Below are 26,245 nucleotides of genomic sequence, written 5' to 3'. Positions count from 1 at the left end.
TAAGTGTCTAAAGGAAACAACAAAAAGAACTGGTTAAGTAAATTATGATTTTAACATGCAATGGAATATTACTGGCCATTAAAAAATGATATAATGAAAGAATTTTTTAGTATCTATAACATATTATTCAGGAAAAATATTTCACTACATGATGCCATTTAAGTACAACTGTCTGAATATCTGTTCAACAAACTGTGAACTATAGTTTTTCTGGAATCATAAGGTTTTGAGTAATTTTCTTTTTGACATTTGTGGGAATATATATATCCCACAAATGAATATATCATTTGTTTAATAAATATTTGTTGTGCACTTACTATGCATCAGGCTCTGTAAAAGGTGCAAAAGATACAGTAGTAAACGAAACAGATTAACATCCTTGCCCTCATGGGACTTAGGTCCTAATTGGGAAGATGGACAATAATCAAAAAATAAATGTATGAAAAATGCATAGTATATTATAGGGCTGAAGGAAAAGATTAAGCAGAAAAGGGAGTAAGAAACATTTAGGGGGAGTGGGGTAAAATTGGAGATGCAGACTAGATTAGTGGCAATGTACAGTAGTAAAAATTTAGATTTATTTTGATGATAGAGATAAATGATGAGATTTACTGAAGCATCTAGGAAAGGAAAGCAAGGATGATCCAAGATTTTTGCCCTGAACAACTAGAGGAATGGAATTATCATTCAGTGAGATTAGGAAAACCACAGGACAAATTTGTGGAAATACTAATTTGGACATGTTAATTTGAGATGCCTGTTGGACATCCACGTGAAGATGCCCAGTAAGTCATAAGATATGCAGGTCTTAGGAAGAAACGTGGGAGTCATGAGCATTTAGGTCATACTTTAAGTCATGAGACTGGATGAGAGCACTAAAAGAGTGGATTTGGATAGAAACAAGAAGAGAGTTCCCTGATGGCTCAGTTGGTAAAGAATCCGCCTGCAAGGCAGGAGACCCTGGTTCAATCCCTGGATCGGGAAGATCCCCTGGAAAAGGGATAGGCTACCCACTCCAGTATTCTTGGGTTTCCCTTGTGGCTCAGCTGGTAAAGAATTCACCCGCAACGCGGGAGACCTGGGTTCGATCCCTGGGTTGGGAAGATCCCTTGGAAAAGGGAAAGGCTACCCACTCCAGTATTCTGGCCTGGAGAAGTCTAGGGGTCACAAAGAGTCGGACACGACTGAGTGAGTTTCACTTTCAAGGAGAGAATCAAGGACTGAGCCCTGGGGCCCACCAATACTTGGAAGTCAAGGAGATGAGGCAGATAAAGCCAGAGATCATGACAGAGCAGCTAAAAGGCAAGATCAAAAGCAGGCGTGCGCAGTGCCCTGGAAGCTAAAAGAAGAAAGTGGTTCAGGGGGAAAAGCCAACTGTTGACTGACGTACTGGAAGATCAGATAAGACTGATCATTTAATTTGCAGTGTGCAGTCACTGGTCACCTTAATGAGTGGTTTCAGCAGAGTAGATCTGAGAGAGGAGACAAATTGGCACAGTGAGTACATACAAACATGTTTAAGGAATTTTGCTCTGAATGGAAGGAGAGAAAGAGGACAGGAGCTGGAAGCACTGGGTTTTTGTTTTTAATCTTTTTAAGATGAAATAAGTAAAATAAATACCAAGTGTTTTATTAGTAAAGGGATTTAAGTTATTATACACAGAATTATAAAGTATATTTTAAGAACAGTTAGCTCCCAATTTTATCTCAATAATCACCTTTTGGCAGAACTACATGTAGAAAACCTAGATTTCCTGAGTTCTCTGCATAAACCGGCAATAAAACTTAATGAGGAGTGTTAAGGGTGGTCTGGTGTGTTCTGGGCTTCTGAGGTATTTTTACAACTAGCTTCTGAATAAACCCCTCGCTCTGTGTACTATTCCACAACCTCCAGTTAAAACTCTACTTAGAGGAAATCTTCTAAATTTTATATATATATATATATATATATATATATATATATACACATATGATTTTTTTTTCCTAAGTGGAGTTTCAGGGCCAAATAATGCAAAACCCCAGTACCTTCAAAGGCATATTCTGCTATCAGGAGTTAGTGTTTTAACACTAACTCCATTGAAAAATATATTGAAATATCCTTACTGTAATTTTTCGTCTAGTTCTACCACTTTCTTCTTTAACTCTTGGTTCTCCTTGATTGCAGACTGAGCTGTGATTTCAGTTCTAATTTTAGAAGTGGAGAGAGCCGCTGATTCTTCCTCTAGTTCCTGAACTCTGTCCCTCAGAGAGATGAGCAGAGACGATTTTCTGGCATTATTTTCTTTGTAGCTCTCCATCTCAGCTTTTAACTCTTGATAGGAAACTTCTTTAGAAAGCATCTTGGATCGCAGTTCTCGAAGCTGACATGGGAAAGAAGTAAACAGAGGGAAAAGATTTCAAGGATATAAGTTTGAAGTACCTTGAAAAAAAACCAAAATCGTAATTTAAATTTTCAATTTTTTATTCATGACTTAATCCAACTTTACTTTCTTTTTTCATATTTGTTTCTGTATTACTAGATGGGAAATTATGCCTAAATAGTGGGCCCTCTTATTCTTTTTCAAAAAACTATTGAGCAATGGTTTTTCTTTCTTAATTAGAGGATGATTACTTTACAATGTTGTGATGGTTTTTGCCATACATCGACATGAATGAGCCACCAGCACACATGTGTCCCCCCATCCTGAACCCCCGCTCCCACCTTCCTCCCCACACCATTCCTCTGGGTTGTCCCAGAGCACCAGCTTTGAGTGTCTTGCTTTATGCATCAAACTTGGGCTGGTCATCTATTTTACATATGGTAATATACATGTTTCAATGCTATTCTCTCAAATCATCCCACCCTCACCTTCTCCCACAGAGTTCAAAAGTCTGTTCTTTACATCTATGTCTCTTTTGCTGCCTTGTACATAGGATTGTCATTACCATCTTTCCAAACTCGATATATATCTATTAATATACTGTATTGGTGTTTCTCTTTCTGACTTACTTCACTCTGTATAACACACTCCAGGTTCATCCACCTCATTAGAACTGACTCAAATGTGTTCTTTCTATAGTTGAGTAATCGTCCATTGCGTATATGCACCACAATTTCCTTATCCATTCGTCTGCCGATGAACACCTAGGTTGCTTCCATGTCCTAGCCACTGTAAACAGTGCTGCAATGAACACTGGGGTACATATGTCTCTTTAAATTCTGGTTTCCTCAGTGTGTACATTCAGCAGTGAGACTGCTGGGTCTTATGGCAGTTCTATTTCCAGTCAAAAAACTATTGAGCAATGTCCTGTGATGAATGAATCTCACTCAAGAGACAGGTGTGGTGTGTTTTGCAAAAAGGAATAAAATATTCTGCAATGGAAACTCATTTTCTAAATCTGTATTACTGCTATTGCTGCTGCTGCTGAAACGAGGAAGCTACAGGTAGGCCATTTGTAATTTCACGGCCACGACCCTTTCATAAGTCAATACAGACTATTCAATATATTACAGAATTTCTTCCCCAGCCTTCTGGACCCTTATTGCAGGAGATAAAGAAAAATAATATTCGGATGTCTGGAAAAAATATAGGAGAAAAAGAAAATCATTATAGGATTTATACAAAGGAAACACATTAACTTTTCTCTCACACTAAAATGCTGAACACAGTATGTGCCTTATAAGATATCAGATCCGTCCCATTAGAAAATTTCATGAATACATATACTTTTTGAAGGGCTTTCCTGGTGGCTCAGATGGTAAAGAATGTGCCTGCAGTGCAGATTGGGTTCAATCCCTGGACTGAGAAGATCTCCCAGAGAAGCAAATAGCTACTCACTCCAGTATCCTTGCCTGGAGAATCCCATGGACAGAGGAGCCTGGCGGACTACAGTCCATGGAGTTGCAGAGTCTGACACGACTGAGAGACTCTCACTATACTACACTATTACTACTACCATACTTTTTGGAACTATGACCATGCATGCCTACATTTATTCACATACACATACACACACATTATCAACTCATCTTTCAATGGGAGCCTGACAGTCTAGTGAGACTGTCACTTACCTCACAGGCAAGCCTAGGATTCCTGGGGGCCACTAGTCTATAAGGGCAGTGAGTCTAGCAAGAATCTCCCAGAAACTCCACAATAGACTGGATCCAGCCCCAAGGGTAGATGGATCTTGGTCACCTTCCTAGAATCTCCCCCAGGCGAGCAGAACCACCACAAAAAAGGGAGGCAGATTTCTACCCCTAGAACTGCAGATTGCAAGCAATCCACCTTAAAGAAAGCTTCTCCCAGGATGCTGAGCCCTCCAATGCCCACATTGCCCCCCAAGTCCCCAGGTGCCCCTGATGCTCTCAGGAAGGACAGCTCCCCTGAGAGCCAGAATCCAGCCCAGCTCACCTCACCTCCCAGCCCAGCAAATGCACAGTCTTTCAGGAATTCTCCCAACCAGAGGGCACTAGCAGTTGCTTCAGTCACTGCCAACTCTGTGCGACCCCACAGACTGTAGCCCACCAGGCTCCTCTGTCCATGGGATTCTCCAGGAAAGAATACTGGAGTGGGTTGCCGTTTCCTTTTCCAGTGACTCTTCCTGACTTTGGAATCAAACCCGAGTCTCTTACATCTCCTGCACTGGCAGGCGGATTCTTTACCACAGAGCCACCAGGGAAGCCAACAGAGGTTTGCGGCACAATAAGAGAAAAAGAGAATAAAATTTACCAAGAAGTTTAAACCCGCCTCCCTTCATCCTGTTTCTAATCACCCCTATACTCTGTTTCGCTCCACGGGAAGCTAACAAGGCCCATTTGTGAGTAATGAAGACAGATTCTCACCTCAGACTGAGCAGATTCAAATTTGACCAGCGTTGCTGCAAGTTCACTCCGGGCAGCCTCGGCCACATTCCGATAGTGGTTTAACTGCTCCCGAGTGACCGGGACTTCCAAGAGATGATCATAAGCTTTCTGATAGGGTTCCCCAAAAGACAAAATATACAGAAGAGAGTTAAACAATATTTTCCGTGCAGCTGTGCAACGCAAGATTAGTACAGACGCATTCTTTGTTATCCAAATATGTTGGAAAGGCTGCTCAGAGAAGGGTTTGGTTCAGATTATTTCATTCTCATTCTCAAAATTCTACGTGAAGGAGGACGCAGCCCGAGAACCAATGATAGGGTCCCCCAGGAATGAATGACAGCTCTCCCCAGATGGTAGCTGGGGTTGGCATTTAAGAGTTGGCCTTTGCCAGGATTTCCCTGGTGGTCCAGTGGTCAAGACTCTGCTTTCCCTGCAGGGGCACAAGTTTGATCCCTAGTTGGGGACCTAAGATCCCACAAGCTGTGTGAAGAGTTGGCCTTTGCCATTTTACAGAGTTTTCCTTCCACCCTACTCCAGTGCTATTTGACCTCTGACCAGAACAGACAGAACTGACAAAGAACCACCAGATGTTAACTTTGAGGCAGTTTTCATAGTTCTTCTGTTTCCAGACTACAAAGATTATCAACTCATCTCTGGGCTGTTGAATAAAGTGTTTATCAAAAAGACCATGTGATTTAAGAGTAGAAGTCTGTCTCCTTCATAATCACCCACAATGCCATCTACTCTCAATCTCATCGCCTGTCTTAGGGTTATGAAGCTGACTCAAATGAATGCCTGAGGCCAGAGACAGTGGTGGTGCCTGGAGTTCTTCTCCACCCAGAAGGGAAGAGCTTCCAGCCCCACTCATGGCTGCCAATGCAAAAATAGGGATCCCAACCTGGCCAGATTATTCTAATTTTTCAAGACAAGTCCTACATCCAGACTTTTTAAAAATTGTATTTATTTATTGTTGACTGTGCTGGGTCTTCGTTGTTTCGCACGCTGTTCTCTAGTTGCAGCGAGCAGGGCCTACTCTCTGGTTGCAGTGCCCAGGTTTCTTATTGCAGTGGCTTCTCCTGTTGCAGACCAAGGGTTCTAAGGCACAGGGGCTGCAGTTGTCGCGCTTCCCAGGCTCTAGAGCACAGGCTCAATAGGTGTGGCGCACAGGCCTAGCTGCTTCGCAGCACGTGGGATCTTCTAGGACCAGGGATCAAATCCGTGTCTCCTGCATCAGCAGGCAGATTCTTTACCACTGAGCCACTGGGGAAGTCCTAACCAGACTTTCTGAAGTAAAAAAAAGTCCCAGATTTTTCAACTGGGTAACTAATTTAAATGTTTTTTTTTTTTTTTTTTTAACACGATCCCAATAAACACATCTGCAGAAGAGATTTGATGAGTTTGGACTATAGGTCTGCATCTGTAACCTCTGGTTCTGTTTCTGTCCTGCTGGTGCCATAACATCTGCCTCCTGCAAGAATTATTCCCAAGTTTGGACAGACACCCACTTCTATGAAGTTTCCAGGGCTTGTGGTCTTTGTGAAAGACATACAGGAAAGCCATTCATTTTTGAAAGAATATGAAAGAGGTCATATAAAGGAGGGTTTCCCTGGAATATCTAGTGTCCTCAGGGGCCACATCAGTAAAACCTGTTAATGACTCTGCCTGGCTACGGAACTGCTAAAGACTACTGTTTGGAAATACTCATGAACGCAAAAGTCATCTTAAAGCCCTGAATTTCATAACAAGCGTTGTCATGACTAGTGTGTTTCAACGCACAAGATGCCAAACAAAACCTTCAGTGCACTTAGTAACAGGCAGTGTTTGCCAATGACAACACATTCAAGAAGACGGTAGGTATGTACTCCTGGGGTAAAGGCACAAAGCGTTTAACTGCATCTATGAAGAGAACCACATCCTGTCAACCTCACTCAGTATTCAGATGGAATTTCTCCACGCCAACCACTCCAGCCATGTTTCCAAAACAGGCCATGTGAGGACCTAGGTCACTCACAAGATGTTTGAACTATAGCATGCCTGGCACACATTTTCTAAAATTCCTTAGGGAAATAAGTTTCTCAATGACTATGATTATTTCTTTCATTGACAAACATGATTTTTTTAGGACATGACATAGTCATTCTTCAATTTTATATCTCTTTCATATGAAAAATATTGTGTCCGTTGGCCATAATAGTAAGAGCCTCTGAGACAGTTCAGAAGTGGGCCTTTATTTGAGGAGATTACAATATAACACAGAGTACCACCAGAAGCATTAGCATCTTCACACGCTCATGGGCAAAAGAAACTGCACATTAAGATACTACTGCCTCTAACACTGGAACAGGGCCTACAGGAGGAAGACTCTTTTGGTTACTAAGTTTAGAAGACGGTTGCCCTTTAGTTGCTAAGTTGTGTCTGACTCTTTTGTGACCCCATGGATTGTAACCTGCCAAGCTCCTCTGTCCATGGGATTTTCCAGACAAGAATACTGGAGTGGGTTGCCATTTCCTCCTCTAGGGGATCTTCCCAACCCAGAGATCGAACTTGCAGATCCTGTATTGGCAGGCGGGTTCTGTATCACTGAGCCACCTGGGAAGCCCTTAGAAGACAGTTGCTAGGGTCTAAATCACCTTTCAAAGTCCAGCAGACTCGAGACTGTTTATCAGCAAATGTTTATGAAAAGTGTATTCTGGGTCAGACACTGAGCTTACCTATGGAGTATACCACAGAAATCATTCCCTCAAGACACTCTGAGGTAGCTTGAAATGAGAAGAAATGCACAGAAGCATGAGAGGATTACAAGGATAAGGAAAAACAATACAAAAACTGAAAGAACACATGAATTTATTTATGCCTACTCATTTCCTCTTAGCCCTTCCTTCTCTGTCTCACAGACCCTTACGTAGTGTTCTTTGTGTTTAGCCTGAGTTTCTCCTTTAATTTTTTTTTTACTGAAGGATAACTGTTTTGCAGAATTTTGTTGTTTTCTGTCAAACCTCAACATGAATCAGCCATAGGTATATATATATATATATATATGTCCCCTCCCTTTTGAACTTCCCTCCCATTTCCCTCCCTATCCCAACCCTCTAGGCTGATACAGAGTCCTTGTTTGAGTTTCCTGAGTCATACAGCAAATTCCCATTGGCTATCTATTTTACATATGGTAATGTAAGTTTCCCGGGAGAAGGCAGGGGCACCCCACTCCAGTACTCTTGCCTGGAAAATCTCATGGACGGAGGAGCCTGGTAGGCTGCCGTCTATGCAGTCGCAGTCGGACACGAATGAGCGACTTCACTTTCACTTTTCACTTTCATGCATTGGAGAAGGAAATGGCAACCCACCCCAGTGTTCTTGCCTGGAGAATCCCAGGGACAGGGGAGTCTGGTGGGCTGCCATCTATGGGGTCGCACAGAGTCGGACACGACTGAAGCGATTTAGCAGCGGCAGCAGCAGCAGCAGCAATGTAAGTTTCCAGCGGATGTTGGCAATTTGATCTCTGGTTCCTCTGGTTCTCTAAAACCAGCTTGAATATCTGGAAGTTCACGGTTCACGTATTGCTGAAGCCTGGCTTGGACAATTTTGAGCATTACTTTATTAGCGTGTGAGATGAGTGCAATTGTGCGGTAGTTTGAGCATTCTTTGGCATTGCCTTTCTTTGGGATTGGAATGAAAACTGACCATTTCCAGTCCTGTGGCCACTGCTGAGTTTTCCAAATTTGCTGGCATATTGAGTGCAGCACTTTCACAGCATCATCTTCCAGGATTTGAAATAGCTCAACTGGAATTCCATCACTTCCACTAGCTTTGTTTGTAGTGATGCTTTCTAAGGCCCATTTGACTTCACATTCCAGGATGTCTGGCTCCAGGTCAGTGACATCGTGATTATCTGGGTCATGAAGATCTTTTTTGTACAGTTCTTCTATGTATTCTTGCCACCTCTTCTTAATATCTTATGCTTCTGCTGGATCATCAAAAAAGCAAGAAAGTTCCAGAAAAACATCTATTTCTGCTTTATTGACTATGCCAAAGCCTTTGACTGTGTGGATCACAATAAACTGTGGAAAATTCTGAAAGAGATGGGAATACCAGACCACCTGACCTGCCTCTTGAGAAACCTGTATGCAGGTCAGGAAGCAACAGTTAGAACTGGACATGGAACAACAGACTGGTTCCAAATAGGAAAAGGCGTACGTCAAGGCTGTGTATTGTCACCCTGCTTATTTAACTTATATGCAGAGTACATCATGAGAAACGCTGGGCTGGAAGAAGCACAAGCTGGAATCAAGATTGCCAGGGGAAATATCAATAACCTCAGATATGCAAATGACCACTCTTATGGCAACCCAGGGATCAAACCCAGGTCTCCCACATTGCAGGCAGGTGCTTTAACCTCTGAGCCATCAGGGAAGCCCTGGCAGAAACTGAAGAGGAACTAAAAAGCCTCTTGATGAAAGTGAAAGTGGAGAGTGAAAAAGTTGGCTTAAAGCTCAACATTCAGAAAACAAAGATCATGGCATCTGATCCCATCATTTCATGGCAAATAGATGGGGAAACAGTGTCAGATTTTTATTTTGGGGGGCTCCAAAATCACTGCAGATGGTGACTGCAGCCATGAAATTAAAAGACGCTTACTCCTTGGAAGGAAAGTTATGATCAACCTAGATAGCATATTCAAAAGCAGAGACATTACTTTGCCAACAAAGGTCCGTCCAGTCAAGGCTATGGTTTTTCCAGTAGTCATGTATGGATGTGAGAGTTGGACTGTGAAGAAAGCTGAGCACCAAAGAATTGATGCTTTTGAACTGTGGTGTTGGAGAAGACTCTTGAGAGTCCCTTGGACTGCAAGGAGATTCAACCAGTCCATCCTAAAGGAGATCAGTCCTGGGTGTTCATTGGAAGGACTGATACTGAAGCTGAAACTCCAATACTTTGGCCACCTCATGTGAAGAGTTGACTCATTGGAAAAGACCCTGATGCTGGGAGGGATTGGGGGCAGGAGGAGAAGGGGATGACATAGGATGAGATGGTTGGATGGCATCACCGACTCGATGGACATGAATCTGGGTAAACTCTGGAACTTGGTGATGGACAGGGAGGCCTGGCGTGCTGCGATTCATGGGGTCGCAAAGAGTCGGACATGACTGAGTGACTAAACTGAATTGAACTGAATGTAAGTTTACATGTTACTCTCCATACATCTCACCGTCTCCTCCCTTCCCCCTATGACCATAAGTCTGTTCTCTGTGTCTGTTTCTCCATTGAGTGAGTGAGTGAGTGAAGTCGCTCAGTCGTGTCCAACTCTTTGTGACCCCATGGACTGTAGTCCACCAGGCTCCTCCATCCATAGAATTTTCTAGGCAAGAGTACTGGAGTGGGTTGCCATTTCCTTCTCCAAGGGATCTTCCCGACCCGGGGATCGAAACCGGGTCTCCCACATTGCAGGCAGACGCTTTACCTCATTAGTGTCCTGTAAATAAATTCTTCAGAACCGTTTTCCTAGATTCCATATATGTGCATTGCTGCTGCTGAGTCGCTTCAGTTGTGTCGGATTCTGTGCGACCCCATAGACGGCAGCCCACTAGGCTCCTCTGTCCCTGGGATTCTCCAGGCAAGAATACTGGAGTGGGTTGCCATTTCCTTCTCCAATATGTGCATTAGAGTATGACATTTATCTCTTTCTGACTCACTGCACTCTATATTATAGGTTCTAGATTTATCCACCTCATCAGAACGGATTCAAATGCGTTCTTTTTTATGGCTGAGTAATATTCTATTGTGTATATGTACCACAACTTCTTTATCCATTCATCTGTTGATTTGCATCTAGGTTGCTTCCATGTTCTACCTTGTAAATAGTGCTGCAATGAACAATGGGACACATGTGTCTTTTTCAAACCTGGTTTCCTCAGGGTATATGCCTAGGAGTGGGATTGCTGGGTCATATGGTGATTTTACTCCTAGTTTTTTAAGGAATCTTCATACCATCTTCCATAGTGGCTGTATCAATTGACATTCCCACCAACAGTGCAAGAGCGTCCCCTTTTCCCCACATCCTCTCCAGCATTTATTGTTTGTAGACTTTTTGATGAGGGCCATTCTGACCAGTGTGAGGTGATATCTCATTGTGGTTTTGATTTGCATTTCTCTAATAATGAGCGATGTTGAGCATCTTTACAAGTGTTTATTAGCCATCTGTATGTGTTCTTTGGAGAAACGTCTGTTTAGGTCTTTTCCCTACTTTTTGATTGGGCTGTTTGTTTCCCTTGTGTTAAGTTGTATGAGCTGCTGGTATATTTTGGAAATTAATCCTTTGTCAGTTGTTTCATTTGCTATTATTTTCTCCCATTCCAAGGGCTGTCTTTTCACCTTGCTTATAGTTTCTTTAGGAGAAGGCAATGGCACCCCACTCCAGTACTCTTGCCTGGAAAATCCTATGGACAGAGGAGCCTGGTAGGCTGCAGTCCATGGGGTCACTATGAGTCGGACACGACTGAGCGACTTCCCTTTCACTTTTCACTTTCATGCATTGGAGAAGGAAATGGCAACCCACTCCAGTGTTCTTGCCTGGAGGATCCCAGGGACAGAGGAGCCTGGTCGGCTGCCGTTTATGGGGTCGCACAGAGTCGGACACGACTGAAGCGACTTAGCAGCAGCAGCACAGTTTCCTTTGCTGTGCACTGAGTTTGTCCTTTGACCTGAGTTGTTTTAAAGGCTTCATTGTGTTTGTGGCTTTCTGTTCTCAGAATTTATTAGGATGCCTGTTTTATCACACTGTGCTCAGACAACCCATCTTCATTCTGGGCTGACATTCACAGGTGTACACCAGTGGACTGAACCAGTCTCCATTCAGAACTGGGTCCATTCAAACTGGAAGGCTGTCCTTATTAGACCAGTCATTACACATTTTCACCATCTTCCTGGTCTCTATTATTTCTACTTCAGGGAATTCATCAAGGTTTTTGTGAATGCTCAGTTTTATGAACATCCAATGGGTAGTTAAAAAGAAGATATAGGATTTCCCTGGTGGTCCAATGGTTAACACTCCACGTTTCCAATGCAGGACGCACGAGTTCAATCTCTCATTGGGGAAGTAAGATCCCACATGTTGTGGGACAGGGCCAAAATAAATGGATAAATAAAAATAAAAAGAAGGTATATTCTCATAGTTACAGATGGAGAAAACAAGCTTATGGTTACCAGGGGATAAGGTGTTGGGGGATACATTGGGAGATTGGAATTGACAGATACATACTACTATATACATGAAATAGACAACAACCTACTGTATCTCACAGGGAGGTCTACTCAATATTCTGTAATGATCTATATGAGCAAAGACTCTAAAAACAGTTGATACCTGTATACGTATAACTGATTCACTTTGCTGTACAGCAGAAATTAACACAACACTGTAAATCAATTACACTCTAATAAAAATTTTTCAAGTACTACAAAAAATAAAAAGAAGGTATAGTCTCTTTCTTTGGAGCTTCAAGTTCAATATGGATTAATTCATTCTACTTTGCTCATCATTTTAATTAGGCATTTCTAGTCTTATCTATTTCTATGCTTTAACTTGATCAGGGCTCGAGAAAGATCAGTTAGAGCCTCTGATTGCTACTGTAATTCTCTGTCACCTTGTAGCACTTGCATTCTTGCTTAATGGAAACTAGTACTGTTTGACTTGGTGCAAAGATTCAGAAATCGCATATAGTCGTTGTAAATTATACCACGTAACACCATAATGTGCCATTATCTTTCTCACTTAACCGTTTCTGCTCACAATTCAGCCCTTTCTGATACTGAGATCATGATCCCGAATTTCTTTTTGTTTGTATCTGACTACATATACCTCTGTTCCAGCTTTTAATTTTCAACCTTTCTGTATCACTTCGTCTTAGATGTAAATAAAGCTGGTTAAGCCCTCTGGATACCTTCTCAATCACACTCTATTAAAATTTAAATGTAAGTACTATGACCCAGCAGTTCTACCTCTCAATTATTTCCCCTTGGAAAACAGTCATATATGTGAGTAACAGTAGGTCTTAGGATACTTATTACACCATTATCGGTAATAACAAAAAAGAGAGAAGGGGTGACACAATACAAATTCCCATCAACAAGGCAATTGCTGAAAAAGGCGCTCCTATACTATGAATACTGCCGATAAGCAGGAGGAGACTGCCCTGTATGTTTGGGCATAAGCAGATCTCCAAGATACACCACTGGACAAAAGTAACAAAGTATAGATCCATAGTTTGATACTTTTTTCCCCTTAAAGCACACATGAAGGGAAAGTACTGTGTCTTTTCTGCAAATATATTTAGAGAAGAAAAAAAGGTCTGAAGGAACACACATCAGCTGTATAATAATCCTTATCTCTGAGGCTGACAGGAGTACTGGAGCTGGGGAGGGGAATGGCTTTGGTTTCTTCTCAAGAAGGTATATTTATGCATTAATTACATAATTAAGCATAATTAAAAGAAAATTACTGGGAAGAAATGTTACTAAGGTAATCTTTTAGTTATAGAACTACATTTATTTTCTTCTTTATGTTTTTATATTTTCTAAATCTTTTACAGTGACTGTGCATTAATTTCATAATCAGAGTAAATATTTCCCCTTTAAATGAAAAAAGAAAAAAGGAACAAGGACAAGAATCCACAAAAATTACAAATTCTGCCATGCAGCATCTTTAAGGAGGACACAGGGGCAAAGAAACACCACCAGTAGCATAGAGATTGAAATGTACGTGAGGCCAGACCTCTCAGGGTTTTGCTCTTTTAATTAAGCCTCCCTAGAGTTAATAAAAATTTTGGAAAGCTTTTCTATAAATATTAAATAATCTTCACTTTAACAAAAAACTAATTTTACCCTAATTTCAAAGTGGCAAGATTAAAACTCATCCATTTGTCCTCATATGAGGACACTCTAAGTTATTAGGTCTCCCAGCCAATCCATGAAGCAATTTCACATTAATTTTAGAAAGCCAACTACCTATGATTTGCTTCAGCTACTGATATTATGATAATGATTGAAATTGCCTTGCAGGGTGGCTCATAGGCTTTTCAGAATAAAGATGGTTTCAAAGCTCAAAGGCAAAAAGAAGAGATCAGCTTATTCATAACTTGGTACACAATGTGTCCAATTACCCAGCCTGAGGACAATGCCTTGGGCCAGTCTTGCTTCTATGGTGTTTAGCTGTCTTATTTTCCTATGGACAGAAAAAAAAAAAAGAAAGAGAGTGAAGAAAATCGCTGCCAACCTCTGACACACAAAAGTACCTAAATCCATTCCTGTCTTTCCATCTCATACCCAGTCTCCTCTTTGTTCCAGCATTATTCCATACCACACTGCACAACCGTGTCACTGAGGCACTTTCACAGGGGAAGGCGTCCTTTGGTCTCTCTTTTTCTTTCTATCACCTTCCCTCTCTCTCCCCTTCCCTCTTCAAGCCTCCAGGGCTGCCCCAGTGAGCAATCCTCGCTAAGACTCTCTCCCCTACTCTCTAACTTCTTCCCCTCACATAGTTTTTTCCCTAATTCATGGTGCATAACTTAAGTACTGCAACTGTATTTATGGGCTTCCCTGGTGGCTCAGCAGTAAAGAATACACTTGCCAATGCAGGAGACATGGGTTCGATCTCTGCGTCCAGAAGATCCCCTGCAGAAAGAAATGGCAACCCACTGCCCACTCTTCTTGCCTGGAAAATCCCACAGGCAGAGGAGCCTGGCAGTCTACAGTCCATGGGGTCACAAAAGAGTCAGACTCGACTGAGTGACTATACAACTTCAACAAAATGTATTTCTCCAACCAATGCCAATTTTGACTACTTATCAGTTCTTCTCCAGACTTTGAAGGACTTTCCTGCTTTTCTTTCTTACATCTGCATTTGGTTTCTGGGTTTTCCTAAGTGCTTGCCAGGGACAGTGTGATGGGTATGGAATTCAGGAAACAAATCGGTGTGTCATCATCTTAGTAGTTGTGGAGCAAATTTTGGAGGAAGACATTTCTGCATTAAATCAAGCTTTGTGAAAAAGCTGATGTATTATTTTGACACTGTTCTCTAATCACATTTTTCTTGGGTGTCATTTGAAACCCCTTCTATCTCAATATCTTTATTGAAAAGAATACAGTATTCCAAAATGTTCTTAATACTATGGCTCCACTAAAAGAAACCGAATTATTTTTTCATGGATGGGAAGGACCGCAGTTAGAAAAACTTAAGATGCCAAACTTTCTGAGGGCTTGCTTCAAATACTAATCCCGATGTAACTCTAACAAATATTAAATATGTAATTATATGTACTAGATATGTATCATATACATATCTAATATTCACTGACCCAGGAACTATTCTAATTCAGTCTTCACAACAAACCTATGAGTAGAGACTGTTCTTATACCCTCATCTGAAAATGAGGCAATTAAGGGCTAAAAAGGCAATTCCTTTTTCAAACAGCAAACAACTGGTAGTAGATCTGAAAGCAGTAATAGCTTTTCTGTGCTATCTAATTTAAAAGTTAGGCTTAAAGGACATTTAATGAATGTGCATATGAAATGTTCCTGACACTGCAGGAGGCACTTCAGCATATACCCCAGAACACACAATTCTACTTGTAATTCTACGTGAATGTTCATGGTTCACAGTATCCATCAATATAGGAATTGGTCATCCATAAGAATAGTACATCCATGTACTATTATATAAGAATAGTCATCCATGGAATAGTACATCCATAAAATGGGAATCTAGAAAACAATTAATAGAACTGAACTAAATCTATTTAAAGCAGCATGGATAGATCTCAAAAACATACTGTTTTTCAAATACAGTAAATCAGAGAACAAAACTAACAGTATGATACCATTTATGTTTCAAAAATACATGTTATTTTAAATTAGCTTAAAGAATAAAAACCAATAAAAAGCAAAAAAAAAGGAAAATTAAAAAAGTGTTAAACAAAATAAAATATTCTCTATAGGTATAAGTATGAACACAAAAAGTATTTTTAATGATCTGGCGGATACTCACCAAATGTATTTAATAATTACCTCTGGAGAATGAGGGAAGGGGATTAAGATTAGTGGTAGTTGACAAAAGATACTGCAGCTTAATGTGTAATGTTCTCATTTTTAAAGGAAAAGTGGCTGCAATTGTAATATTCAAATTAATTTTTTAATTAAGAGACAGCTGGAAACATGTTTAAAGAGTCCAATTCAGTATGTTCTCAATTTTAACATCCTAATCTTTAGATTTAAGAAGCTGAATACCATGTAAATTCTTCACCGGCTGCAGAGGCAGTGGGAAACCCTGAACTTGAACCTCAGCTTGCACAAGACCGCAGAGGTAGAAAGAATTACTGAATTTCCAGCAATGCTTGGAATGCATTTTTTATTCAACAAGAAAGTTTTGACTACTTCTTGGATAGGAAGTTCACCACAAAAATGAATGGAATAATACAATGTTATAGCCAAAATAGTATCTTCAAGGATTAAAACAAGAATTCAATGATTCTTAATGTTTTTATTAACTGTAAAAAGATCTCCAACAAAGGACAAATTAGAAACAGAAAACAACCTAAATAACATGTACGTTGCAACTACATCCCTGCTCTCTCTTCTGGGGTGACCCTTAACTCTGCCCAGAGAAAATTCAGCTAAATGATGCTACTTCATCATCCCTAGCAGCATTTCTTCTGTTAAAAGGAAGCCACGATTTCCAGCATACACACTTCTGAAAGCGACCAAGTCCCTCCAGAGACAAATTTTGTAAAAAATGAGAAGACAGTGGGACACGTTAGCAACAAGTAATCTCTCCAGGTTTCAGGTTAGGAAGAAACCAAATAATTTTTAACCTCCCTATAAGAATTCTCACAAGGGAACAAAGCAAGATCTACAGTAAGTTTTTAGAAGGAATTTTTCTCTCTTTTGTGTCCAGAATAAATCAGGTTATAGGCAGATTCCAAATCCGAAATTGTAGTGCTTAGCAACTGTCACTAGTTATCATGAAGACATGGATGTCCTCAGCCCGCTCTAGAGGACAGTCTACTAGAGTGGACAGACCCCTGTTTAGGAAGCCCTTCCTTTCTAAAGCTAGACCCCCTAATCTCACCCTCTCTCCTCCCCAAGACCTGCACCACACCATAAAGAGCTCTGCAGAAGGCAGGTTGGGGAGATCAAAGGAGGGGTGGAGACCACCAAGAAAATCAACTAATAGACAGTGTATTCACCTTCATAGCAATCTTCTCACTCTTCTTATAGGTGTCATTTCAAAGTCAGTATTGCCTCAGCAAGTATTCAGAAGGACTTGACCAGTCAAAATTCCCACCTGACCACACCACTATCTTCCCACTATATAAAGACCCTGATGCTGGGAAAGATTGAAGGCAGGAGGAGAAGGGGACGACAGAGGATGAGATGGTTGTATGGCATCACCGACTCAATGGACATGAGTTTGAGTAAACTCCGGGAGTTGGTGATGGACAGGGAAGCCTGGCGTGCTGCAGTGCATGGGGTCACAAAGAGTCGGACATGACTGAGCAACTGAACTGAAACTGAACTGATTCTCTCATAGCAGCCTATGCTTCTCCTTCAGGTCACTTACAGAGTGGTAAGGAATACATGATATGTGTAATTAAGTATGTAAGGTCTCTCTCCCTTAAAACTCTGTGATAGGGCTTCCCTGATGGCTCAGTGGTAAAGAATCTGCTTGCTGATACAGGAAACACAAGTTCGAGTCCTGATCCAGGAAGATTCCACACACCAAGGAGCAACTAAGCCCATTGCCCGTAACTACTGAGCCTGTGCTCCGGAGCCCAGGAGCCGCAGCAACTGAGCCTACACTCCCTAAGCCCGTGTCCACAACAAGAGAAGTCACCGAAGTGAGAAACCCACACACTGCAAAGAAGAGTAAACCCCACTCACAGTAACTGCAGAAATGCCCAAGAAGCAACGAAGACCCAACACAGCCAAAAACAAACTTAAAAATTATTTTTTAAATAGTCTTTGATATCCACTAAGACATACCTAGCACCTAACCAGAACCTCACAATGTAAATGCTCGATAATTATCTGCAGAATAAAGGAATGGATGCTATATTGCTCTTCTTATTAATATCCCATCCTCCCGTGTGATTCACTCCCCAATCTCATCTGCTATGCCAAGTTCCACCAGCCTCTGGAGTTGGCTGACTTCTACTGCACCCCAAGCCCCAGGGATGATGGGCTGGTTTAGGAAGCACGCAGATTCTCCCACTCTGCAATATCAGAGCCTGTCCATCTATAGTAGCATTGTTGTTTTTGTTTAGTCCCTAAATCCTGTCTGATTCTTTGTGACCCCCATGGACTATAACCTGTCAGGCTCCTCTGTCTGTGGGATTTCCCAGGCAAAAATACCAGAGTGGGTTGCAATTTGCTTCTCCAGGGGATCTTCCCAACCCAAGGATTGAACCCACGTCTCCTGCTTTGCAGGAGGATTCTTTTACCTCTGAGCCACCAGGGAAGCCCAATAGTAGCATTGACATCCATCAAACCATGGATGTATCACGTAACTATGAGCCCTGACAAGAGAAACGTCTTGCTTTTGACTCCGTGGGTGTTCTGGAACGTACTTTGCAATCACTGAATTTTGTTACTGTTGTTCAGTCACTAAGTCATGTCCAACTCTTTGCAACCCCATGGACTGCAGCACATCAGGCTTCCCTGTCCTTCAATGTCTCCCAGAGTTTGCTCAAATTCATGTCCATTGAGTCAGAGATGCCATCCAACCATCTTGTCCTCTGTCGTCCCTTTCTCCTCCTACCTTCAATCTTTCCCAGAATCAGGGAGCTAATCACTGAATAGCTTCTCCTAAGCCATGGCAGGAGCATAAACTAAAGGCTAGTCCCAAATCCACTAGTGTTTCCTGTAATCTTTACAGTTTACCAGACGTCTAGATCTTAGAGAAAGGCTTTAACTTCCACCCAACGTCTCAAGTTTATTTTTTACCAGTGCCAAAACAAGAAAAACAAAAAAAGGAATTAAGAAAATGGCAGGAAAGAAAGGTTAAAAGAGAGAACAAATAAGAGGAAGCAAGTATCCTGGACGTACAATAAACCCTTTACATATGAACGAGTTTCATTTCGAAATCATATTTGTTGAATCCAATTTATTCAAAAATCCAACAAAATTAGTCTAGGTACCTAACTAACACAATTGGCCATATAGTACTGTGAATAGGTTTACAATACTTTTCACACAAATAATACATTAAAAAAACAAACACAAAAAATAAAACACCTTTAATCTTACAGTACAGACCTTGCAAAGTACAGTAGTGCCAAGTACATCACTTCTGCCTGTGCATTTGCTTCAGACATCCTGGGCTTGAAACAAAGACACTGTAGTACTGTGCTCTTTAGAGTAGTGTGCAGTAAAAGCACAACCACTTGTAGAGGATGCACACACGTGACAATGTATGTAAGTGACCTAACTTACATGACTGGACACACAAATGCATGTTCACATCTTTGACAGTTCGTAACTTAAAGGTCTGCAGTAGGGGACTTACTGTACTGTTGGTACCGAGCACTTGTTAGGGATGGACCAGTTTACCTTGGCTCTTCCAAGTAGATCAACCTGAGTCACACGATCTACCAGGACCATGACGTAAAGCAAACAAGTTGCTCACTACAGGAAATCACAAATTTCCAAACCCGTGGAACAACTGAACGGCATAACATCAAGCCTTTGTTCAGTAAAAGCACTTCAGTAGCAGGGTCAAAACAATAAAGTCCAATTAGCCATCTCGCTTGAGTTTTGACTTTGCAGGGATAATCTGAAGTAGAGCAGAGTATGAATGAATGCTGCTTCTTTAGTCAACCCTCTGAATGTCATCTGACAACATCAACTTAGTTAATATCAGAAACGCATTCCTGAGACCTCTTGTATTAAGACTCATCATCTGGACCCAGCCTCCAGCTGAGATCAGTGGAAGTATGTCCTGCTGGTGAGTTTAGGGACTACCCTGATGGCTCAGCTGGTAAAGAATCTACCTGCAATGCGGGAGACCTGGGTTTGATCCCAAGGTTGGGAAGATCCCCTGGAGAAGGGAATGGCTACCCACTCCGGTATTCTGGCCTGGAGAATTCCATGGACTGTATAGTCCATGGGGTCGCAGAGTCAGACATGACTGCGAGACTTTCATTATTGCTAAACAATGGTCCTGTTGGAACAAATATAGGTGGAATTTCACTCATCTCTTGTAAAAATGGAAAATAGCAAGTCTCATATTTTTAAAATCAGTCATGCCAAGAGATCAACCTAGAATAGAAATAAGAGTTTCAGCAAAAACTAGGAGGGAGAGGAGAGAGTTGACCAAGATATACTGGGAAAGAAAAGCCAGGAATTATTTATTCATCCACATTTTGTCAGATGAGAATAAATGTTTAAAACATCTGAAAAAAAATGCTTATCTTGAAGGAACAAAAATTATAACTTTCAATCATTGTTAGGGTGAAGGTCCTGCTGCTGCTGCTGCTAAGTCGCTTCAGTTGTGTCTGACTCTGTGTGACCCCAGAGACGGCAGCCCACCAGGCTCCACCGTCCCTGGGATTCTCCAGGCAAGAACACTGGAGTGGGTTGCCATTTCCTTCTCCAATGCAGGAAAGTGAAAAGTGAAAGTGAAGTCGCTCAGTCGTGTCCGACTCTTCGCGACCCCATGGACTGCAGCCCACCAGGCTCCTCTGTCCATGGGATTTTCCAGGCAAGAGTACTGGAGTGGGGTGCCATTGCCTTCTCCGCATCTCTAAAAAAAATCAGAAACGGGTGTCAGTAAAATCACAGAATGAACGAAGGAAGGAATGAAATGGCACAGCCAGAATTCAAACCAAAGCCCATCTGACTCCAAAGCCTATACTGTTCATCACTATGTTATCGTCATATATAGATATGCAATCATTTCTCCCTAAATTGAATTCTCTTCTGAACTTCATTCAATATTGCTGTTCTGCAAGGCAAGTCAGGTTGTTGCAGTAAAGAGCTGCATTTCCAAAATTAATGATAAGTTCACAAAATTTAACTTTGATAAATTCATAAATCTCCTTCCAACCACTTTTTGGAAGATTCCTAGGAGGGAGGGATAAACTGGGAGATTGGGATTGACATATACACACTACTATATATAAAATAGATGACTAATAAGGACCTACTGCATAGGACAGGGAACTCTACTCAATACTCTGTAATGACCTATATGGGAAAAGTATAAAAAAAGAGTGGATATATGTATAACTAATTCACTTTGCTGAACAGTAGAAACTAACACCTTGTCAATCAACTATATTTCAATAAAAAATAAATTTAAGAAAGATTCCTTCTGCTTTCTACAAGTTCATATATGCTGTACAGGTTGGGTCTAGTCAATTTAGAAGCTTATATTTTCATTTAATATAAAGTCTTCTGTGGAAAATTCTTAAAGAGATGGGAATACCAGACCACGTGACTTGCCTCCTGAGAGGCAAGTGTATGCCTGTCAAGATACAACAGTTAGAACTGGACGTGGAACAACAGACTGGTTCCAAATCGAGAAAGGAGTACGTCAAGGCTGTATATTGTCACCCTGCTTATTTAACTTCTATGCAGAGCACATCATGCAAAATGCTGGGCTGGATGAAGCCCGAGCTGGAATCAAGATTGCCAGGAGAAATATCAATAACCTCAGAGATGCAGATGACACCACTTCTTATGGCACCAAGTGAAGAAGAACTAAAGAGCCTCTTGATGAAAGTCAAAGAGGAGAGTGAAAAAGTTGGCTTAAAACTCAACATTCAGAAAACTAAGATTATGGCATCCAGTCCCACCACTTCACAGCAAATAGATGGGGAAACAATGGAAACCATGACAGACTTTACTTTTTTGGGCTCCAAAATCACTGCAGAGGGTGACTGCAGCCATGAAATTAAAAGACACTTGCTTCTTGGAAGAAAAGCTATGACCAACCTAGACAGCATATTAAAAGCATTACTTTGCCAACAAAGGTCCACATAGTCAAAGCTATGGTTTTTCCAGTAGTCATGTATGGATGTGAGAGTTGGACTATAAAGAAAGCTGAGCACTGAAGAATTGATGCTTTTGAACTGTGGTGCTAGAGAAGACTCTTGAGAGTCCCTTGGACTGCAAGGAGATCAAACCAGTCCATCCTAAAGGAGATAAGTCCTGAATATTCATTGGAAGGATTGATACTGAAGCTGAAACTCCAATATGTTGGCCACCTGATTCGAAGAACTGACTCACTGGAAAGGACCCTGATGCTGGGAAAGACTGAAGGCAGGAGGAGAAGGGGACGACAGAGGATGAGATGGTTGGATGGCATCACTGACTCAATGGACATGAGTTTGAGTAAACTCCAGGAGTCGGTGATGGACAGGGAAGCCTGGTGTGCTGCACCCCATGGGGTCACAAAGAGTTGGACATGACTGAGTGACTGAACTGAACTGAAAGTCCTTTGAATTTTTTTTTAATCTGTTCACTTTACCAAGATAACATCTTAGTTAAGTAAGCCACAGGCAAATTAATTAATTTCAGGTCCTATTTTAAGTGACAACAATTTCTCAGCATTTGTATTGGATAGAGCTCCATGGGAGGTATTGGGTGTAACTTTCAAGGCTCATAATGAATGCAGATTTGGGAATACTGTCACATGTCACATTGTTACATGTCACAAATAGCTTCTTTGAGTGGAATGGGGGAAATGAAAACCTCTGTTGACAAAGAAACGGGACATTTTATTCATCTGAATCCTACATATCTTTTCACATATTAATGATTCTAGACTTCTTCTCAAGTGGGGTTTTTTTCACTCCATCTATTATCAAACACTTGATAAATTATCTTAAAGTGAAAATTTTTCCAAAATGTAATATTTCAGTTCCTATGCTGAGTGGTATGCTTAAAACTTTTAACAAGTTGTCTATTCAAATTGGCTCCTCAGGAATATTTCCCTTAGAAGGAATTTGAAATACAGTTTAACCAATTTTCCAAAAGAGCAATTCTCTAGTGCAATAAAACTGTCGTAGGGAGATTTAAATTTTGCTGGACTTCAGTTCAATATTCATCATTTTATGTCAACCTTTAAGAGAAGGAACAAGTAATTTTAAGATAAAATTTTCTAAGCATGATTTACAATTGCCAAGTCATGAAAGCACCTAAGTATCCATCAATGGATGAATGGATAAGGAAGAAAATGTGACATATTTATACCCATCTCTATCTCTAGATATAGTTATAACTAGGGGGCTTCCCTGGAAGCTCAGCTGGTAAAGAATCCGCCTGCAATGCAGGAGACCCCAGTTTGACTCCTGGGTCAGGAAGGTCCTCTGGAGAAGGGATAGGCTACCTACTCCAATATTTTGGAGCTTCTCTGGTAGCTCAGATGGTAAAGAATCCTCTTGCAATGCGGGACACCTGGGTTCGATCCCTGGGTTGGGAAGATCCCTTGGAGAAGGGAACAGTTACCCACTCCAGCACTCTCGCTTGGAGAACTCCATGAACAGAGGAACCTGGCAGCCTACAATCCATGGGGTCACAAAGAGTCAACACGACTGAGCAATTTTCACTACACTGGGTTGGCCAAAAAGTTCCTTCAGGCTTTTCCTTAGATAGTACAGAAAACCAAACAAACTTTTTATATCTAAATATATCTATATCTAAAAATGGATACTACCCAACCACAGAAAAGAAGAAACTTTGCAACAACATAAACGGACCTTGAGGGCATTATACTAAGTGAAATAAGTCAGAGAAGAACAAACATTGTATGATCTCATATGTGGAATCTAAAACAAGCAAAAATCTCATTAAAGAGAGAGATCAGACTTACAGTTACCAGAGGCAGGGGGCAGGGGTTGTGTGGGGTGCAGGAACTGGATGAAGATAGTCAAAAAGTACAAACTTCCAGTTATAAGACAAATAAATACTGGGGCTATAATATGCAACATAATGACTATAGTTAACACTGGTATACGATATTTTGAAAAGTCCTAAAAGTTCTCATCACAAGGAAAGAAACATTCTTTTTTTTTCTTTTGTATCTGTATAAGATGATGAGTGTTAATTTAACTAAATTTATTGTGGTAATTACATCACAATATATTTAAGGCATTATGCTGTATGCCACAGTGCTGTATGTCAATCATATCAGTAAAATTGGGAAAAATATGTTCTATTATCTGTCTCACTATCACCTGTCCTGTTGCTTAACAATGCTCTCGAAACAATGCTTCTGCACAGTTTCCTCTCCCCACGTGACCCCATTAACTTTTGTGGGTCCTATGGGTTTCCCAGGTGGCCCACTGGTAAAGAAACTGCCTGCCAAAGCAGGACACGCAGGAATCATGGGTTTGATACTTGGGTTGAGAAGATCCCCTGGAGAAAGAAATAGCAACTCATTCCCGTATTATTGCCTGGGAAATCCCACGGACAGAGGAGCCTGGCAGACTACAGTCCCTGGGGTCGCAGAGTGGGACACGACTTAGCGACTAAACAACAACCGTGCACTTTTATTAATACCTTCGTGGTCTCTTTCCTCCATACAGATATTAAAGCTATATTCTACAACCTACTGGCATGAAGATGAACATAACAAAATACTACACATTAAAATATTTTCTCAATTTAAAAGTTATTTTTTTCTCCCTCTCCTGATTTTAAAAGAGTTTAAAACATGCTCATGGGTCCCTTAAAGGTGGTCCCAGGGCCTCTGATAGATAGGTTGATCCTGTCCTTCTAGGAAAATCAGGCAGGAGACATGACAAACTCTCCCCAATTTCCTGCTGTGGATCGCCAGCCTGTGTGTCTGTGTTGAGCACCTGTGGCCTTGCTGCACTGTCCTTTCTGATGGACTACAAACCCACTGGTTCTAACAACCTCCTCAAGCATGGTAGGACTAGTGAAGTTATCCTGTGTATTAGGGTCCTCCAGAGAAACAGAACTAGAAAAAATATATATAGATATAGATATAGATATAGAGAGAGTTGTTAAGTCCCTAAGTTGTGTCTGACTCTTTGTGACCCCATGGACTGTAGCCCACCAGGTTCCTCTGCCCATGGGATTTCCCAGGCAAGGATACTGGAGTGGGTTGCCATTTCCTTCTCCAGGGGATCTTCCTGACCCAGGGATTGAACCCGCATTTCCTGCATGGGCAGGTGGACTATTTACCACTGAGTTACCAGGGAAGCCATATATAAATATATATACACATACTTGGCCCAAATGGCATGGTTTTTAAACCATGGACCAGAAATGGCCTTAAAATACTTAGCTAATTACTATCAGAAAGACACATTTAATAATCAATATGGACAAAACCATAATCATTGTTTTGGGCAGCTACTCCCCAAATTCTGTCAATTCTAAATAAACCCAGGGGAAGGGTGCTCCAATATACGGAAAAAGGAGAACTGGAGGGAGCCATGACCACCACTCTGCCAAGCAGCTTTCCTTTCTCTGCTCATCTGGCCCTCCTCTCCCAGTCCCTCCTGCAGCTCATCCTCCTTCATCCACTCGTTAACCTGCGACTCTCTGGACTTCATCATCAATCCTTCTTCTTCACCACATAAGACACCTTTACTGGTCTACTTCATGCTCTCCTGAGATTTCAACCATCTGCAATAATTGATGGCTCCCCAATCTGCATCTCTAGCTAGAGATTCATGATTCCAACTGCTACTGAACATCACCTACAGGTCCTGTTAGTACTCCAAAGACAATGTCATCTCCATACCACCACCATCATTGGCCCCAGTAACTTCAGCAAAGCATCCCCTCCCCTTGCTCTCCCCACCCCCATCTAGTAGAGCACCTCCCGTAACTGCTTGTTTGCCTTTCCTTCTAGATCCTTGCCTGACACCATATCTTTACTCCAGCCACACCTGCCTTCTTCCTTTTCCAAGCCTTTATTATCTCATTTATTATTTACTTAACTATACTGTGAGCTCAATAGTTAGAAAGAGCATTTTCTACTCAATATCCTAATTTGTTACAGGTACATAATTTTTTTAAAGCTTTATTTCAATCTTACAGAAAAGTTGCAAGAATAATAAAGTATATGCCACACTTAGATTCACCAACTATGAGAACATTTCATCACATTTGATCTAGTCTTTTCTCTCTGTCCATTACAATCATGACAGCTGAGTCATTTGTGAGTAATTCGCAGACATCACAGCCTTCAACCCCTAAATACTTCAGCCTGTATTTCTAAGGACAAGGACTTTCCTTTGCATACGGCTGTGAAATTCAAGAAATTTAATAATGACACCATAGTACTCACCAGTTATCTCAATAACATTCCTTAGAGCAATTAAAAATACATTACATGTATTATCAGGTATCGTTAGTCTGTTGAATCCAGTTCTCAGC

The 26,245-nt window shown here is 41.2% G+C and overlaps 1 protein-coding gene across 3 annotated transcripts in view; it reads right to left on the bottom strand.

The window, feature by feature from the left end:
- Nucleotides 1-26,245, bottom strand: part of CCDC170 (coiled-coil domain containing 170) — a 95,831-nt gene that overhangs the window by 61,653 nt on the left and 7,933 nt on the right. For 2 of the 3 annotated variants that reach the window (XM_070376874.1, XM_070376875.1), the window contains exons 2-3: nt 4,823-4,951; nt 2,104-2,360 (exon numbers count right to left, since the gene is read on the bottom strand). In XM_070376874.1, coding sequence (XP_070232975.1) covers nt 2,104-2,360; nt 4,823-4,951 — 386 coding nt within the window. Of the gene's footprint in view, nt 1-2,103; nt 2,361-2,989; nt 3,557-4,822; nt 4,952-26,245 lie in introns of all 3 variants that reach the window. The other variant, XM_070376876.1, reaches the window with a different exon arrangement.

This window comes from Bos mutus, chromosome 9, assembly GCF_027580195.1.
Source record: "Bos mutus isolate GX-2022 chromosome 9, NWIPB_WYAK_1.1, whole genome shotgun sequence".
NCBI lineage: Eukaryota > Metazoa > Chordata > Mammalia > Artiodactyla > Bovidae > Bos > Bos mutus.
This window is presented reverse-complemented; position numbering and strand designations above follow the sequence as displayed.